Genomic DNA, 19533 nt, shown 5'->3' on the forward strand with positions numbered 1-19533 from the left:
CTTCGTCCGTGCATATGCTTCAGTCACCTGTACATATCAGCTGCCAAACTCAATTAACAGCCTAGAAATCCCTTCCCCTGCTATACCCACTGTGACGTAAGGAGCTACTTTTAGATGAACTTATGCTCTTTCCCCAAAGAAACTCTTCCTCTGGGAGCTCAGCAATGGGATCCGTTGCATCTAGCACTAATTTGTGGGCTTTAAACCACACTCCTGATGCCCTTCCATTAGGATTGCTGCATTCAGCTCAGAAATTCAGTACCATTGTCATTCCAATAATTATGTGGATTGAATTAGGATATAGCAAGTGGAAATAAAATACTACTATGCAGGATACAGATTTCCATTTTTATCCTGCTTAATATTATCCCATTTGTGAAACGCCTGTTTAATTTATTTCTGCCAGTGAAAGTTTTTATATGCAAATATAGAGAGATCTTTTTGTTAAGTTCTTACTCTTCTTACCAGAGATAAAGCAATTATTTTCTCAGGGAAGAGGCATACTTGTGTGAAAAACTTGTCTTGGACTTTGATATAGGGTTATTAAATACACTGTGCTATCAATCTTAGTGTCACGTAAACACTTTTTTCTTCAGTTTCCCAGAAAACCATTGGAGGGAAAGGTGTGCTGATAGTTGTGGTTATGTTTGTGATCTGTTTGCTCGTCGTTGGAGTTTTCATCTTACATAAGTTCAAGAGGTAAGTTCTTTACTTGGAGGATCTGAGAGCAAAGCTCAACTGATGTAACCTTAACCCAGTCAGAAGAAGTCTTTACTTCAGGTGGCCAAGTTGCGAGAAGCAGTAAATTGGATCCATGTTTAGGAGACAGATGTCTTTGCTAGGTGGGGTTATAGTTTTTCTGTTGTGACCAGGACAGAGGACAGGGGAGGATGAAGGTCTCAAATGCATTATACAAGCTTGCCCCCTGACAGGCAATCAAGGAGTGTATTGACATTGTCCAGTTTATCAAGTGAGCTACCGCATTTTCCCAAATGAGCAAGTGCTGAGAATGAAAGGACAAGGGAGAAACAAAGAAAGCAGAGGTCTAGAAATTCCTTTGCCAAGCACCCAACTTTTTGATTTGAATGTGTATATATTTGCCTAATATGGCATGAGGCATGGACACAATCAATCCATACTAGAAGTGTGCTGCATGTATATTGGGTTAGATAACTCCAAGGGCCTGCCTAGCAGGAAAGTATGCAGAGCTAATTGTAGTATGTATGTAAGGTTTACATACCCATGGAGTTTGTGGAGAAAACTCAAGAAATTGGTCTGCCCTAGCATCTGAATCAATATTTACTCAACATGCCTAGCAAATTATGACACTAACATTTTACATTTGGGAAGCAGCCTGCAGAAATGCCATTTAAAAAGATCATCACCTCCATTCAGGTCAGCCACCCGTTTTGACCTGTTAAGTTGCTGGTGAGATTTTGGACCTTATTTTGCTGATTTTCTATGTTGGACATCTGTCTTCTGAGTTGCTGGCAGCATCATTTAGGAGTTGCAAGAGTGGTTGTTTGTTATGCCGCTATATTATTTGCCTCCTGTTGTGTCTGCCTTTGGGGCTGTAGGAAACAGCAGCAAAGAAATCTCAAGAAAGAGGGAGAACAGGATCAGCTGGTAGAAGAGAGAAGAGGAGGGCATTGCGATGGAGGACTTGCCAGCTTTTCAGGAAACATTTCTCCTATCTCCTGTTGTATCTCAAACTGGAGCCCAAAGCCAGGGCAAGGACAGCACTGCCGGTAACTGTTAAAATCAACATGGCCCTTAACTTTTATGTCACACACTCCTTTCAGGCTGTGCCAAGTGATATCAGCAAGACTTCCAGTTCATTGTCCAATGATGTGTTAGGGAAGTGACGAATGCTTTTTATTCCAAAAGGAGTAGTTACATTCCTTTCTACATCGATTAGATGAAGTAGCGAGGTTTGCACACTTTGCGGATTTCCCAACAGAAAGGGATACTACATCCAACTTGTTTGTGATGATGGCCACTGGATACTGCAGAGGAGAGTAGGAGCTTTTCCCCATGATACAGTTGTCAGACAGCACCTCCATACTTCCATTACTTGGTATGGGAACTAAGGACAGGATTGATATAACGCTCTGGATCCCAGACCTTTGGCAATGTGGTTGACTTTTAATTACCCCCTGAATTGCCCAGCAAACCATTCAGTTGCCAAGATAATGCACAATCCCATCTTGAGAGCAAACAGGGATGAGCAATAAATGCTGACCTTGCCAGTAGCATCCACATCCTGTAAATCAATGGAAGAAACTTTGGTTCCAATCCATTATCTCTATTTGATTTATTTTACTCATTAATCATGTCAATTATTTGCCTTCAATCCCATGAGTTTTAACTTGCACCAAGAGTCTTGTGTGTGCAACCTTATTGAATCCCTTCAGCGAAGTCCATGAATAAGCTACATCCACAAACGTTCCTCTGCTTAATATTTGATTACTTCCTCAAAAATTCAATTATGTATGTTAGACATAACCAATCCTTTACAAACCCATGTTGACTCTCAGAATCAGCTCAAATGTTGAATACCCAAACACTGTGGCCACGATGCTCCCATTCCACTGAACTAACTTTTTAGCACAGCGGGCTGGGAGAGTCCCGCCGCAGCCAATTCACAGGATTTGGTCAGCATACGTGCCCCTTTTGTATCTCCCAAAGCCGGATTTCCAGCGGCGTCTGGTCCACACCAAAAATTGGCAGGGCAATGAGGAAATGATTTAAATATTCATTTCCCTACAATTTAAATGAGATTAGCAGGCCCGAGACAGAAGTCTCTGAGCCCACTAAACTCTCCCACCCCGCCAGAGTGTTTCACTCCAGTGGGGATTACACTAGCTCCCCACTTCTGGGAACTAGCGGCTGCATGCTGGAGTGAAGGGGGGTAATCAGGGCATCTAATGATTGGTCGGGGAAGGCTAGGGTTGAGCAGTTTATTCTTGCTCCATCAAGGGTCATGAAGACACCGGAAGTCAGCGGATCCATTGCAATGTTAAACAAAATGGGTGAGAGTGGGTCTCCTTGCTTTACATCCCTCTCAATATTTATTGGGGTGGTCTTGGACTTATCGCCCTCGATCATCGTTGTATTGCCAGAGGACAGCAATTGGGGCAGTCTGCTGTGGGGTCGGAACTGCGGGGGATGGAGGAGGTTAACTGTCAGGCGTGGGGATTCAGGGGTGGGCATGGGGGGGTGGGTACTGGAGTGATCAGGGCGGGCCTGGAGCGGAGGTTTTGGAGCTGGGCCCGGGAATAATTGGGGCTGTAGGTGAGGTGGGGGCCGGTGGTGCAGGAGTTGCGGGGCTGGCCAGCTCAATTGCTGGCCAACAAAGAGGGAGGCTGTCAGTGCGGAACCACTGTGCATGCACCGATCTCGACACCGACAGATTGGCGCGTGCGTAGTGGCCATCTCAGCATACTGATTTCAGCCTCTCCAGCGGGAATAAGCCCCACCCCCTTGAAATTTAACGATATTCACGCTGGTGGTCTCTGCAGTACATAGAGTGTTGGAGATTCTTGTCTGAACTCCCACTGAAAAAAATAGCATGAAATATTCGGTTTTTAAGTGAATTTGACACTCAGAATTCTTTTGGGAGAATTCCGCCCTATGAGTATAGTTATGGATTTCAGTGACCTCCCTGCAACAGATGTTAGACTAACAGGGATCTATAATTTCTGGTTTCTCTCTTGTCATTAGTTTTGTATTGATAGAGGACAGTGGGTTTAGTTCTGGTTCGATAGAGGGCATAGGATTGCTTAGGTAACACAGTACAGACATTGCCATTAAGTCAATGCCAAAATGTTGGATTTTGGTGGTAATTCTTTTATACATTGTACACCTCATCCAGGATATCCTTCTTCTTTTTGCTCAACTGCATTTAGACAGCTAGTGCCTAAATGACACTTAATTCTCATGGGACAAAGCCTAATATAGAGGAGCCTGGTTGTACACCTGATTAAATTCTACTTCCACTGTGAATCATAAGTACTTACGGCTTACACTGAGCTTTAGTATGGAAAATTTTGAATTGACTTTTCATAAATCAGGACTACACCGTAATAATTGGTATAATTGTTACTTAAGTCGGAATGCATTGATGCAGTGTGACTGTGCTCAATCAGCTGTATAAATTATACATTAATCTTGATTGTGCTAAAAGTAAAGTTAATGTCAAAATAAATCACCCACAAAAAGCATCAAGTGACAGAACAATTTCACTCCAGCTATGACTACAAAGAGATAACAGCTGTTTGCCTCTGGTGGCTTTAAATATTTATCCTAGAAAAGCTTTTTTTTTAATTGTTTCAGAGCCTTTTTCACTTTACTAATAAAAATCTAGCTCAAATATTTTCTGAAAATGGCATTACTGATCAACATATCAAGTCTCGGTCTTAAAATTTTCCACATTCTGTATGGAACTTACATCTAGAAATTCTTATGGAGGTTTGAAGTCACTGCTACACTGGCTCACAGGGACTGTGGTACTGGTCAGCTACTTTATTATTTTTAAGGTGGCATACAATCAGTACTGGCAGTGATGTTCAATGTCTGCACTCTTCTTTGGGAGTGAGGGTGAAGAGAGGAGGATATTGTGTGTACACCTACACCACATGGACAGCAGTGATTCAGATGACTCACTACGAGCTTTCCAAGTGCAATTATGGATAAGCAATAAATGTGTGCTTGCCAGCATTGGACTTGTGTATAATATTGCAAGAAGTTTAATAGCCTCAGCAAAATTCTCAAGATAGGACTCCTGCACAATTTTCTAATATCTCAAAAGACTATCATTAGTCTTTCTTGCCAGGAGAAGTTAGTAAAAAAGCATGGGTCAACCAAAGAGAAGAGACTGAGGTCATATCTGTGTCCTATGTCCACCAGAAGAACAGATATGGGGATTGTGGGCAGCAGGCACTTCATGGCAGTAGTGAGGGAAAAGCTGAAGGAAATGCTCTACAAAATTCCTTCACATTTTTCCCTTCAAAATCAAACCTATACCCTTCATATGACATAGCACAGATTTCTGCTTCCCTTGACATTTATCCATGCCCATCTTCTACATTTCAGGCAATTCAAGGCCATGATACAAGGAATCAGATTCTAACCCATTCAAAATTAGCTCATTTGTACAGAATTACAATTGGGCCCATAAAATTTAGACAGTAAGCTACAGTGATCTTCACATGACAATCCACTAGACACAAGTACGCATGAATTGGGGCAGAGGCACAGTAACAAGTCTGCTGGAAGGCAACCTCGCGTCCTAGTCCTGCAGCTTAAATGCAGGACTTTGACGCCCAGAGTACAGGAGAAAACTGATAGCTATGCACCAAAGCTTCTGAGTGCATTGGGATGTCTGTCAGCTAGCTTGCACATAATGGAACACAACATGGAGGGGTCCAGTTGCAAATTGTGTTAGTCTTTGTGCATGAAAATGAAGGACGCAACTAAAGAGTGAATGGTCAGCTCCATGAACACTGCAGCAGGAATACAATGATGAAGTCTGTAATGAGAAATTGGACAACTTTCACAGCAGCCCATATTGTTGCCACAGAAGCTCAGACTGATGCTTTATTGACTCCGGGATGCAACACTGACTTGGACTTAAGCAATAAGAGCAGGAGTAGGCCAGTGGTCCCGTGAGCTTGTTCCATCATGCAACAAAATCGTAGCTGAACTTTTACATTAGCTTCACTTCTCCAGCCAATCCCCATACTCTTGATTCCTTCACTGCCCAAAAACCTATCAATCTTGGTCTTTGAATCGACGCAATAATTGAGTATCCACAGCCTAGGAGGATAGGCAATTCTAAAGATTCACAAACATCTGAGTGAAAAAGAATCTCCTGAGACTGACCCCTACTTCTGCAGTCTCCAGCCAGGGAAACAGCCTCTAACCCAGTCAAACCCTCAAGAATGGTGCTCCGCTTTCTTGAACTACTGCAGTCCATAGTGGTCTATCACACACAGTGCTTTTGGGGAGGGTTCCAGGATTTTGAGATAGCAACAATCTACGTCGATTATAGTTCCAAGTCAGAATCCAAACATACAAATTAGGAACACGAGTAAGCCACTTGGCCTCTCAAGTCTTCTCCAACATTCAATTAGATCATAGCTGATCTGATTGTAACCTAAACTCCATATCCCCACCTGCTCCAATAACCTTTCACCCCCTTGCTTAACAAGAATCTATCTAGCTCTGCCTTAAAAATAGTCAAAGATTGCCTCCACCGGCTTTTGAGGAGGAGAGTTCCAAACTCTTGCTGTGCTCTGAGAGAAAAGAATTCTCCTCCTCTCCATCTTAAATGGGCAACCTCTTATTTTTAAACAGTGATCCCCTAGTTCTAGATTCTCCCACAAGGGGAAATATCTTTTCCACAACAGCCCTATCAAGATTACTCAGGATCTTATATGGTTCAATTAAGTCACTTCTTACTTTTGTAAACTTCAGCAGATACAAGCCTAGCCTGTCCAATCTTTCCTTATCGGACAACTGGTCCATTCCTGATATTAGTCTTGTAAATCTTCACCAAACTGCTTCAAACACATTTACATCCTAAGTAAGAAGACCAATACTTTACACAGTCCTCCAGATGTGGTCTCACCTGCGCCCCGTATAAATGAAGTTTAATCTCCCTACTTTTATGCTCAATTCCCCTCACAATAAATGATAACATTTTATTAGCTTTCCTAATTACTTGCTGTACCTGCTCACCAACCTTTTGTGCTTCACGCACTAGGGCACCCCGATCCCTCTGAATCTGAGATCTCCGTAATCTCTCACAATTTAGATAAATTTCTTTAATATTCTTCAGTGAAAATGGATAATTTCAATTTTCACATGTTATACTCCATTTGTCAGATATTTGCCTGCTCATTTAATCTATCTGTATCCCATTGTAGCCACCTTATGTCTTCTTCACAACTTACTTTCCTATCTGTCTTTGTCATCAGCACATTTAGCAACTATACCTTCAGACCTTTCATCCAAATCATTAATATGAATTGTAAAACGTTGAGGCCCCAGCACCGATTCCTGTGGCACGCCACTTGTTACACCTTGCCAACCAGAAAGCGACCCATTTAAGCCAACTAGTGATTTCCTGTGAGCTAGCCAATCTTCCATCCATACTAATATGTTACCCCCCCACCCCATATCATGAGCATTTTTTGCTGCTATAGTCTTTGTTGTGGCAACTTATCAAATGTTTTTTGGAAATCTAAATACAATGCATATACCAGTTCCTCTTTGTCTACACCACATGTTACTTCTTCAATGAGCTCCAATAAATTAATTAAACGTGATTTCCTTCCCACAAAACCATGTTGACTCTGCCTGATTACCTTGAGCTTACTTGAGTGCTCTAAGTAACATATTCAATAATAGAACATAACAGTGCAGTACAGGCCCTTTGGCCCTCAATGTTGCGCCGACCTGTGAAACCAATTTAAAGCCCATCTAACCTACACAATTCCAATATCATCCATATGTTTATCCATTGACCATTTAAAAGCCGTTAATGTTAGCGAAACCACTACTGTTGCAGGCAGGGCATTCCACACTCTTACTACTCCCTGAGTAAAGAACCTACCTCTGACATCTGTCCGATATCTATCACTCCTCAATTTAAATCTACATCCCTTCATGCTGGCCATCTCCATCCGAGGAAAAAGGTTCAATAGCTTCTAATGTTTTTCCTAAGACAGCTGTTAAGGTAACTGGCCTGTTTGTGACTTGCTGGGGAACTTTCAGGTGGTGGTGCTCTATATATGGCACTGCCCTTGTTCTAGGTGGTAGAAGTTAAGTACTTTGAAAGTGCTGCAGATGGGCAGCTGCTGTGCATTGTAGATTGTACACACTACTCCCACTTTGCATTGCTGACAGAGCAGCTGAATGTTTAAGATGGTAGAAAGGGAGCCAATCAAGCCGACTATTTTGACCTGGCAGGGTTGAGCTTTCTAAATGTTATTGAAGCCATACTCATTCAGCCAAATGGGGAGTGTTCCATCACACTCTCGATTTGTACTGAGGGAGCCAGGAGGCAAATTACTCACCATAGATTATCCAGCCTCTGATCTGTCTTTGTAACCACAGTAATTATATGACTGAGCCAGTTAAGTTTCTGGTCAGTGGTGACACACACACACACACATACACACAAACACACACACACACACACACACACACACCCCTTGGATTCTCCGTTGTTGGAAACAGCCATTACTTAGCGGTTGTTCTGCAGGAATGTACTTGCCACTTCTCAGCCCAACTCCAAATGTTTGTCCAGGTCTTGCTGCATGTGCCTTTATGAAGGAAAGAAGGTCATTTCTAAAAATTAGCATAATTTTGAGCATGTCACCCGTTGTCAAAGCAGAAACTCAACACATTTTCCTCTCTCTGCCAAACTGCTGTGCTTAGGATGATCCAAAAGTATGACAAGGTGACACAGATAACTATGGATAAATGCTTAAAGCAGTTGTATTTCTGAGATATTGAAATGTATAGATTTCATGCAGCCTCATGCCAATGTTTAAATTGCTAACTATTCGTTCATGTTGAGATGGTGGCTGGGAGCATTCCCAGTTATTAGAATACTTTGTTGTCTTTACCAGTTATAATTTCTATTTGTAGTTCCTCTGTGTCTCCTTCTTCTGTTATGTCCTTGTTAATGACTGACCAGTGAGGATACACCTTCATTCAGTTTAACAGGCCTATTTTTGTCAAGTAGTCACTTCCCCATCTTCTGTTTACAGCAATGTTTCTTTACAGCAAATAATGACAGATTTACTCTAGACATGTATATTTCTAATTCTAATATTCCTTCACTCAGTTCTTTCTTATTACACTACTAAATATTTATCCATCGACACCTCCTTAAAATCATAATAGTGCATTATATTATCATTTCTTTGCCCTAAATATTACTTTCTCTACCTTTTACTCATTTACTAATCTGTGTCTACCAATTCTACTTAATTTAGTTCCAATTTAGTGCTTATGTTTTGCTTTGGCTGCCCATCTGGTAACGTGCAGGCCATACTTCCTGTAACTTCTAGCTGAGGATGTTCCCCACTGATCCACAAAATCAGCTTCTTTCTGTGCATATCGTTTTGGCAATCATTTGGATGTCACATAACAACTTTCTGCCTTCTTGCCAAGCTCTTGAATTTGAAACGATTGTGTTCATACGACTCAGCAATTGGGCTTTTCATGAAGTCTGAGCTTTGTTGGGCTCGTGGTCATCCTACTAGTAGTGGCTCACCTTGGCATGTGTTCCACAGTGAATTAAATCTTCTCCGTAATACTCTGCTTCCTGCTTCTCTTAGTAAGGATTCCAACATCTGCAATTCTAGCTGTAATGCCACTGTCACTAGAGGTAAAGGGCTTCATTTCCAGCTGGTCACATCAAATTAAAGGAATTGATTATTTGTATCTGGTAATTTCACTTGGTTATAAATTGTCATATATTATCTGTAGTGAGATAAATCCAGAGAGCCGTACGCCCTCATGCTGCCGGGGGAACTGGTCAAATACACCACCTCCAAGGGCAGTCACCAAGAATTCCAACTTAATTTAAGTCAACCATACTAAAGATTATTTACAAAATTCTGATGTGTAGTCCCAGCTGAAAGTCACGCCCACTGGGAACCCACTGAGAATTGCCCTGCACCTGAGCTCCCCACCATAACGTTTAATGATCAGAAAATGAAATCCAATGGCCGTCTCAAATTTCTGAAATTCTCTGACAGATGAGGCATTCCACCAGAAGCGTAAAGTAACCAAATTACCCCTCATGTGCAATTATCCACCACCCAAGCAGGGTTATTGGCATCGGTAGGACAATCCAACCCAGTGATATTTATTGCAGGTATGATTTTAGAAGTAGCAAGTATTAGAGGGCAGCATGGTGGCACAATGGTAAGCACTGCTGCCTCACAGCGCCAGGGACCGGGGTTCAATTCCTGGTTTGGATCACTGTGCGGAGTCTGCATGTTCTCCTCGTCTCTTTCCTTCGGGTGCTCCAGTTTCCTCCCACAGTCTGAAAGATGTGCTGGTTAGGTGCATTGGCCATGCTAAATTCTCCCTCAGTGTACCTGAACAGATGCCGGAGTGTGGCGACTAGGGGATTTTCACAGTAACTTCATTGCAGTGTTAATGTAAATTTACTTGTGACGCTAATAAATAAACATCACCTTGACTAAGCCGAACCCAAAATAACAGCCTGTCTCATCCAAGCCACAGTTTTGAGGAGTTTACCAAGATTAAACGCTAACTGGATAAAAATTAGTTCTGGCTCCTTTAAGAATGCATGGCTAGCAGTGTGTCATCCATGTGCACTGGAATGGGAGATCCAAGACTGACCTGGCAGTGTAAAGCGAAATTTCAAAATGAGTTTGGAGCTGGAGTTGATTGTGAGTGGCTTGGAATTAGGAGGAGCGCTCCTGCTTCTCCTGGTTAAACAGATTGGATACAATTAAATCGCTTATCCTCCGTTCACAGCCATGCTCACGATACAGCGGCTGTGGAAGCATCGTGAGCAGCTTATTGAGGATAACTTCAGCTGATGGAGTCTCCTTTATAAATGCCAACAAAAGGTGCATTTTTAAAGCATTTCTAAACTATTTAACATTCTGTAGAGCCGGACCCAGTGTGAGTACTTTTTTCCACACTTCTGCCATTTCCCTTCCCCTCCCTCCACCCTCTCCATCCCCTGCCACAACTCCACAGTGCTGGAGGTTGTCCCCACCTCCGAAAACCTACCTGAAAGCTACAGCTAGCTGCCTGCAATTCATTTCACCCATGGAGCTGATTGTGGAGTTGCTGCCTGCACTGGAAGCTTGCTCTATTTATGTCAATGAGCCCAAGTCCAAGAGGTCACCTTTGACACAGTGGCAGCACCCTTCTTTCTAAGTTAGAAGGTTGCGGATCTCACTCCAGGAACTTGAGCGTGTTTTTTAGGCTGGCATGCCAGTCCAGTACTGCGGGAGTGCTGCCCTAATGGAAGTGCCATCTTTCAGATGAGATGTTAAACCAAGGTCCTGTATGCCCTTTTCAGGTGAATGTAAAAGATCCCGTGGCGCACTTTCAGCAAGAGTAATTTATATTGATGTAACCCCTTGCTGTTTCACAGGCATATTATCGAACAAATTTTGACATTGAACCGCATGAAGTGATTTCAGGAGAGCTAACCAAAATCTTGGTAAAAAGAGACAGCTTTTAAGGAAGAAAGAAAGGTGGAGCAGTTTAGCATTGGCAGGCAAAATCTTGAGGCTTAAGCAGCTGAAGGACAGTCACCTGTGGTGAAGTGATTAAAATCAGGGATGTGCAGGAAGCTGGAATTGGAGGAGTGCATCCACCTCGGAGGGTTATAGGAATGGGGTCTGTCAAAGAGATGGACCAAAGGGAATTTAAAAACAAAAATGAGATATTAAAACTTAACGTATTCAAGGACAAGTAACCAATGTATGCTAGCAAACTGAGCAGTGATGGATGAACACGATATGATGTAACTTAGGATGCAAGCATCAGAGCTTTGGATAAACTTAAGTTTGTGAGGGATGAAAGATCAGAGGCTCCCCTGGAGAGCTTTGGAACAGTCTGGGCCGGAGCTAATAAAGGTTTGGGTGAGAATTTGAATAGCAGGTGGGCTGAGAGAGGGACAGATGTCACCAATCTTAAGGAGGTGAAAGTAAACAGTTTTGATGACAGACCAAATATGAGGCCGAAGTTCAACTCAATGTCAAAGACAGCATCAAGGTTGTGTGCAGTTTGGTTCAGCCCAAGGCAACTGTTAGGCAAAGGGATGGAATTGGTGATGATGGAACAGAGGTGGTGGTGGGCTTAAAAGACAATGGTCTGAATTTTAATCTTCGAAGCAATGGCAGGAGTTTGCAAGTTCCAGACTCTGTCCACCCACCTCTGGAGGAAGTGCCCACAAAGGTGGGATCCTCACCTTTGCTAACGGGCAGTGGAAGTGCGGGTTGGAGTCAGGCCAGACAACCCCGGGAAAAAGTTGGAAGGCAGCCATAGGCGCTGCCGGGTGTGAAGGTCTGTTATTTAAAAGTCTCACTTGAGATTTCATAATAAGGCTTTGCTGAGAGCCCAAACATCTATTACACTGCTCTGCCAGAGAAAACATTGCTTGATTGACAAATCAGGCTCTCTGATTTCTGCTGTCAATTTAACAATGTTTATTTACACAAGGTCAACTGTTTTCAAGGGCTTGTGGTTTCTGTTATTGATCCTTTAAAGGGCCCGGATGATTGACGCTTTTATTGCCTCCTGAGTAAATTGCTGCTTTAATACAGTAGAAAGTTACTGGTGAATTTCTTTTTAAAGAATCTTTTTTTAACACATCCTAATCGAGTTCTTGGTTCAATGCAGGATATTCTGGCTCAATAAAAATGGAACTGCCATAGCGTGGTATTAGGGGTATGAAGGTCTGTGGTGGGTGGGTGAAAGGATAAAGCTTCATTTGCGTCTATGTAGGGCATGAGTTGAACTTACCTGTGAACGGTCCCTTCATGCACACTAGGGTTCATGACTTCTCTGAGGTGCCGTGAACCATGACCATTTAAAAATCTGGCTGGGCTCCATGAAAATTGTGGAGAAGTAGGATATGCCTATCTCCACAAAGGAACCAGCCGAGTCGAGAGTGCCAGGCATGGTCTTTTGACAGGAATCAGCTGGAATCCTGTAAAGGAACTCCTGAAAATCAGACAATGGGGACAGGAATTCCAGTATCTGGACCCACCTGCCATTTTTAAAGTTATTTTGACTCGATGAAAATCCAGATCAATGATTTTGTTCTTTCCATTATTTAGCTGGAATAAATTTCAACTAATTCATTATTGTGTATTGGACTAGCAGAGTAACAGATCAGAGACAATGGAGGGTTGGAGAAGGGTGATGATGAGGCGAAGCTGGGTATCATTGGCCTATTTGTGGAACTAATGATGTGAATCAGACTTTGTTGCTTGAAGGCAACATGTAGATAAGAAAAGGGAGGAGGCAAAGGATAATTCTTCCAGTTACTTCAGATTCACAGCACAGGACTTGGAACAGAAGCTAATGCAAATGAGTATCAGGTTAAACTTGGATAGATAAGAATTTCCCACCGAACTGCATGACAGAGGAAAATGGTGTGGCCAACCAGGACTAAGAAGTATAATCTGAAGAAGAGCAGGAGTTCTAGCTCCTGAGTGTTCTGGTTAATTCCTCAACCAACAGAATAGGAATATATCATCCAGCCATTATCACATTGCTGTTTGTGAGATTCTTTTTGTGCTCAAATTAAATGCTGTCTTTCCAACTATAGTGTCTTCCTACAATTTCCACTTATTAATACAGTGACTGCACTTCAGAGGTGCTTAATTGGGTGTAAAAGTGGGATAGTCCTGCGGTTGTGAAAGGTGCTTTAGAAATACAAGTTTATTTGCTCCTTTCAATTTTGGGATGGCTTTGTGCCTTTCCCTTTGTGTGTGCTGCTGACCTAGAACTGAGCCTGGATGCAAAGACAGACCCAAAATAATTTGTAGCCCGCTATGTCTTCCACTGAAGTAAAAAGTTTTCAGAGGCTCTCAGACCACTAAAATCTCCAGTGTGCAAGTGACTTCTGAAACTTTGAAAATGAGCCAGGTACTTTTGTTTTAATGTTAATCTCTTCCTTTAGGCTTACTTCACATCGTGCATTAGCTATTACAAACCATAAGAGGCCTTTCATTTTGAGAAACTTTCAGAGTCAGTAAAACAAGAGCTTATAAACTTCAAAACTTGAAAGTTCATGCGAACTGTCTGAATTTGACATGGCTGTCATGGATGATGTATAGCAGGGTAATTAATTTAAAATTTGGGGTTTTATTTAAAATTGTTAAAGGTCTCTTGAATATCTGCGTAGTTGGTCTAAAGTCCTGCAGCTGTTTTGTCTTTTTAAGTTTTGATTAAATCTTCATAATAGCGCAAAATAGGGCAGATGTGAATGGTTAGATCAATCAATTGATCACTATGTCAGGAATGAAGCTGTTGATGATTCCACAGTGTTATGACTCCATTTGCAACACTTCTAATAATGAAGCAGCTTTGTTAATCTACAGTAGATCCTCCAACAGATCAAAACTTAGACTAAAACATGGCACATAATATTTGTACTACATAACTGCAAAATAATGGTCATCTACAGCAGGACACAGACTAACCATCTCCCCTTGATATAGAATGACATCTTCATCATGAAATCGCCCTCCATCAGAAACAGATCTGGATTAACCACACCATGATTACTTCAGCAAGGCAAAATCTATGGAGCCTCCAATGTGTGCCTCACCTCCTGAGCCCTCAAGTCCCAATCCACCATCTGTGATGAGTGAGAAGCTAATACTCACCATTCAGCTGGAAGAGTGCAGCTGTAACAACACTCAAAAGCTCAACACTTAACAGGATAGAGCAGTTCACTTGATTAGTGCCCTGCAATGGACTCAAACTCACGCGCTCACCACCAGGGTACATTGGCTACAGTGTGAATAACCTACCTGATGTTCTGCAGTACCTCACCAAGGTTATGTGGACAATACACCTTTCCACTGTGACCTTTATGAAAAACATGGGCAGTAGTATTGTTACAGTGCTGTCACCTTCCAAGATTTTCTTCAAGTCATACCCACCCTGACTTGGATGTACATCTCCATTGTTTCTACATTGCTGGGTCAAATTCATGGAAATGCCTTGTCAGTACCTTTGTAGGAGCACCAGCAGGACTACAGTAAGTAGCCCAAGAAAATGCCCCAGTGTCACTTTGCCAAGGCAATTAATGTGACCTTACCAGTGATTTCCACAGCCAAAAATATATATTTTTAATTGCTTCTTGGGGAACAATATTGTTCCTCTTGCTTAAAAACTTGTTCCCCTGATACAAGACATGCAGAAGAACAATACTAATTCACTTTGATTCTTCTTTTCTCTAGTGGTTAGAAATCACCAGGATAAAGTAGCCTTGTCTTTATTTTCCCATAACAGGTGTGCCATTGCACCTTTACTAATATGATTAACATACTTTTAGTAAAAGCACAAGATTAATAAAAACAATCATTTGCTTGTGCTTATGGGGAAGAATTACAATTCTTAATATATTGTAAGAACAACTACTGAAGCTACATTAATTTAAGTATTAAAAGAATCAAGAGTGATGCAGTATATAATGGGCTCTGAATGGGTGAAACTACTTGGAGTACAAAATCAGAAATTATAATTTTATTATTAAAAAACAAAACTATTACTATGATAATGCATATTGACAGTAAATATCTTCTTTTTTGCCGTAGGAAGATACCTGGGCGGAATGTTTATGCACAGATGCATAACGAAAAGGAGCAGGAAATGACCAGCCCTGTCAATCACAGTGAAGATACACAGCACATCATACAAGGGGAAGAGTATATTGATGATGATTTGGATTCCCAGACGCTAGGTAACGGAAGAGGTAGCCTTTTTTTTTCCAGTTTCTCCTCTTTAGTGTAAACAATGATGTTTGGAATCAAACTTACCAAGTTAAAATCATAGGCTCGTAGAAAGATGCAGAACAGAAAGTCATTTATCGGTCCATTATGCCTGTGTCACTTTTTGTTGGAGTTACCAAATTAGTCCCACCCACCTGCTCTTTGTTAGTATCCCTATAAATTGTTTCTCTTCTAGTATCATTCTCTTTTGGAAGTTATGACCAAAACTACTTCAACTTTTTCACTTAGCGTATTTCAGATTACAACATGCTGTGTAAAAACAAAGCATTTATTTTTGTAATTTCTTTAGCCACTCATCTCACATCTGTCCTTTAGTCACAGACCCTTTTGCACTGGAACATATCTCTTTATTTATTCTATAATATTTGTTTCAAAGCTCCTCTTAGCCTTCTCTGTTTTAAGGAAAAAACAAACAACTTCGCCAATCTCTCCACAAAATCAAAATCCCTCACCCCGGTAGCATTCTATTATATGTCTCTTATGTTCCCTCTCCAAAGCCTTGATATTCTTCCAAAATCGTGCTAGTCGGAATAAGACAAATACTCCAGCTGAGATCAAATGTTTTTTTTAATGTTTTGGGCCAGCAGTGATTTGCAGAATTTTTTGTGGAATGCTGCTCCTGACTCCACAAAAATATAACCCAGAAAGTTTTCTTAGTTGTTTTTGGATCAGACAACAGTGTAGTACATTTAGGACTGCTGTCGGCTGTTCAGTATGAAAACATGATACACATCCCATCAGTGCATCCCTAAAATCTGAGTCCAAGCCCTAACCAGGTAATAGAGATTTGGTTTGCATAATCAAAAGGCTTACCCCTTGAAATAGACAAACATTCCAACTGCCAAAAGAAAGAAAACTGGGAAAATATGTTAATTGATAAAACAGCAGAAGATCGGTGGGAGGTGTTTTAAAAAAAGAATTTAAGTGTGATACAGAGCTGGTTTATATCCCTAAGAGGCAAGAAGTCTTGCCAATAAAAACAGCCACAAGTGACTAAAGAAGTAAGAGATGGCAAAAATTAAAAGAAGAAGCATACAAAAGTGCAAAAAATGGCACAGACCCTGGCAAGTGGCAAAGGGTGTCAAAACAGATAATGGGAACTATAAAAAGAGAATATGAAAAGAAATGTGCAATGTATATCAGAATCAACACAAAAGATTTTACTATTATGTTAAGGGAAAAAGCGGTGTTCAGGAGCAACTGAAACCGCTTGAAAAATGAGAATGCAAATATCCATCAGTGAAAATAAGGAAATGGTGAACACATTGAATAATTTATCAGTATTTACAGTTGAATCATAGAAACCCTACAAAAGAGGCCATTCAACCCATCGAGTCTGCACCAACGCAGCATCTTACCCAGGCCCAACCCCCAGCTAATCCTCATATCCCCACACATATATGCCACTAATCCCCCAAACCTACACATACAATTTAGCATGACCAATCCATGCTAAAAAAGATAATGTGCCAGACATCCTAAGGAAACTTGCACTGAATCATGAATGAGAGTCATCAGATATAACATGAGCAAAATAACAGTAATGAAGAAAATAACAGCTTAGAGTGATAAATCACAGGACCAGATGGTTTCCAACACAGGGTTTTAAAGGAAGCCCTAATTATAACTTTTCAAGGTTCTCTCAACTTGGGAGCTGTTGTTTTAATTGGGAACATTGGCATGCATCCATTATTTTAAAAAGGTGAAAGAATGAACCTGGGAATTGTAGACCAATTGCTTTAACCATCTGTTGGGAATTTAGTAGAGTTTATAATTAAAGGTAGGATGACTGAACAACATTTAAATTTTCAGCTGATCAGAGAGAATCAGCATGGATTTTTAAAGGGTAGGTCATGTCTGGCGAACAGAATTGAATTTTTTGTAGAGGTGCCTAAAGTGAACAGGGGAATGTCCATGGGTATTTGTTTATATGGGTTTCCAGAAGGCATTTGATGAAGTCCCTCATAAGTTATGTTAAAATTGAAGCTCATAGAATTGAGAGCAAATTGTTTCTTGGTTTAGAAATTCATTGAGTGGCAGGAAGTTGAGTTGAGATATTGAACAGGTAGTAAAATTAGTAAAACATGATTAATTGCACAATCTGCATTGGGACCTCAACTATTCAGTGTATTTATTAGTGATTTAGACAATGGGAAAGAAAGCCAGAGTGTTGCAATCCCCATAAAGATTGCTGATTTGTTAAAAGGAAGGAACCTCCACAACGTCAACAGAAAGAAAATCACTGGACAAGATTTTACTTTTTAAAACTTTTACAGTAACAAACCAACAAAAATCAACATAATTCAAACATTAATAACATTAATTACCTGGGAAGGTTATTTACTGTGGGAGGTGAGGGAAGTGATTGCAGAGCCCCTGGCGAGGATCTTTGCATCGTTGATAGAGACGGGAGAGGCTCCGGAGGATTGGAGGATTGCGGATGCGGTTCCTATTTTCAAGAAAGGGAACAAGGATAGCCCGGGAAATTACCGACCTGTGAGTCTGACCTCAGTGGTTGGTAAGTTGATGGAGAGGATTCTGAGGGACAAGATTTATGAGCATTTAGAGAAGTTTAGAATGATCAGAAATAGTCAGCACAGCTTTGTCAAGGGAAGGTCGTGCCTTACGAGCCTAGTTGAGTTCTTTGAAAATGCGACTGAACACATTGACAAAGGAAGAGCGGTGGACGTGGTTTACATGGACTTCAGCAAGGCGTTTGATAAGGTCCCCCATGCAAGACTTCTTGAGAAGGTGGGAGGTCATGGTATCCAAGGGGCTTTGGCCTTGTGGATCCAGAACTGGCTTGCCTGCAGAAGGCAGAGAGTGGTTGTGGATGGGTCTTTTTCTGCATGAAGGTCGGTCACCAGTGGAGTGCCCCAGGGATCTGTTCTAGGACCCTTGATGTTTGTCATTTTCATAAATGACCTGGATGAAGAAGTGGAGGGATGAGTTAGTAAGTTTGCCGACGATACGTAGGTTGGTGGTGTTATGGATAGTCTGGAGGGATGTCGGAAGTTGCAGTGTGACATAGATGGGATGCAAGACTGGGCGGAGAAGTGGCAGATGGACTTCAACGCGGATAAATGTGTAGTGGTCCATTTTGGCAGGACCAATGGGATGAAGGAACACAATATCAAGGGTAGGAGTCTTAGCTGTGTTGAGGAGCAGAAGAATCTTGGAGTCCAGGTCCACAGGACGCTCAAATCGGCCTCGCAGGTGGAGGATGTGGTCAAGAAGGTGTATGGTGTACTGGCCTTCATTAATCGAGAGATTAATTTTAGGAGTCGGGAGGTAATGCTGCAACTTTATAAGACCCTTGTCAGACCCCACTTGGAGTACTGTGCGCAATTCTGGTCGCCTCACTACAGGAAGGATGTGGAGGCTATTGAGAGGGTGCAGAGGAGATTTACAAGGATGTTGCCTGGATTGGGAGGCATGCCTTATGAAGATAGGTTGAGGGAGCTAGGTCTCCTCCCTGGAGAGTTTTATAAAATGTTGAGAGGAATAGATGGGGTGGATTCTCAGAGACTATTTCCCAGGGCTGAAATGGTCGCTACGAGAGGACACAGGTTTAAGGTGTGGGAAGCAAGTACAGAGGAGATATTAGGGGTAATTTTTTCACTCAGAGGGTGGTGAGTGAGTGGAATCGGCTGCCGTCAGTGGTGGTAGAGGCAAACTCACTGGGGTCTTTTAAAAGACTTCTGGATGAGTACATGGAATTTAGTGGGATTGGGAGTTACAGATAGTTCTATGGCTTGGTAGGTATGGATGTGATCGGTGCAACTTGTGGGCCGAAGGGCCTGTTTGTGCTGTAGTGTTCTATGTTATTTCAAATAAAAAGGTAAAGTTTACTTCAAATAATTAATATAGCGAAGTGTGGTTAGTACTTCGTCTTTTGCAAACATATAAAAGGACATGCTCTTTGATACGATCCATCAGTCATTGAGATGTAATGCATACATATTGGGCATTGCATTGGAAGTGAAATTCATAT

At 41.6% G+C, this 19533-nt stretch overlaps 1 protein-coding gene across 5 annotated transcripts in view; it reads left to right on the forward strand.

Annotated features, from left to right (window-relative positions):
• Positions 1 to 19533, forward strand: part of sorcs2 (sortilin-related VPS10 domain containing receptor 2) — a 591285-nt gene that overhangs the window by 563952 nt on the left and 7800 nt on the right. For 3 of the 5 annotated variants that reach the window (XM_080192200.1, XM_080192236.1, XM_080192228.1), the window contains 3 exons: positions 597 to 699; positions 1578 to 1748; positions 15345 to 15502. In XM_080192200.1, the coding sequence (XP_080048326.1) occupies positions 597 to 699; positions 1578 to 1748; positions 15345 to 15502 (432 nt within the window). The remainder of the gene's footprint in view (positions 1 to 596; positions 700 to 1577; positions 1749 to 15344; positions 15503 to 19533) is intronic. The other 2 variants (XM_080192208.1, XM_080192218.1) reach the window with 2 other exon arrangements.

The sequence above is a fragment of the Carcharhinus amblyrhynchos genome, chromosome 1 (assembly GCF_965287045.1).
Source record: "Carcharhinus amblyrhynchos chromosome 1, sCarAmb.v2.hapA, whole genome shotgun sequence".
Classification (NCBI taxonomy): Eukaryota; Metazoa; Chordata; class Chondrichthyes; order Carcharhiniformes; family Carcharhinidae; genus Carcharhinus; species Carcharhinus amblyrhynchos.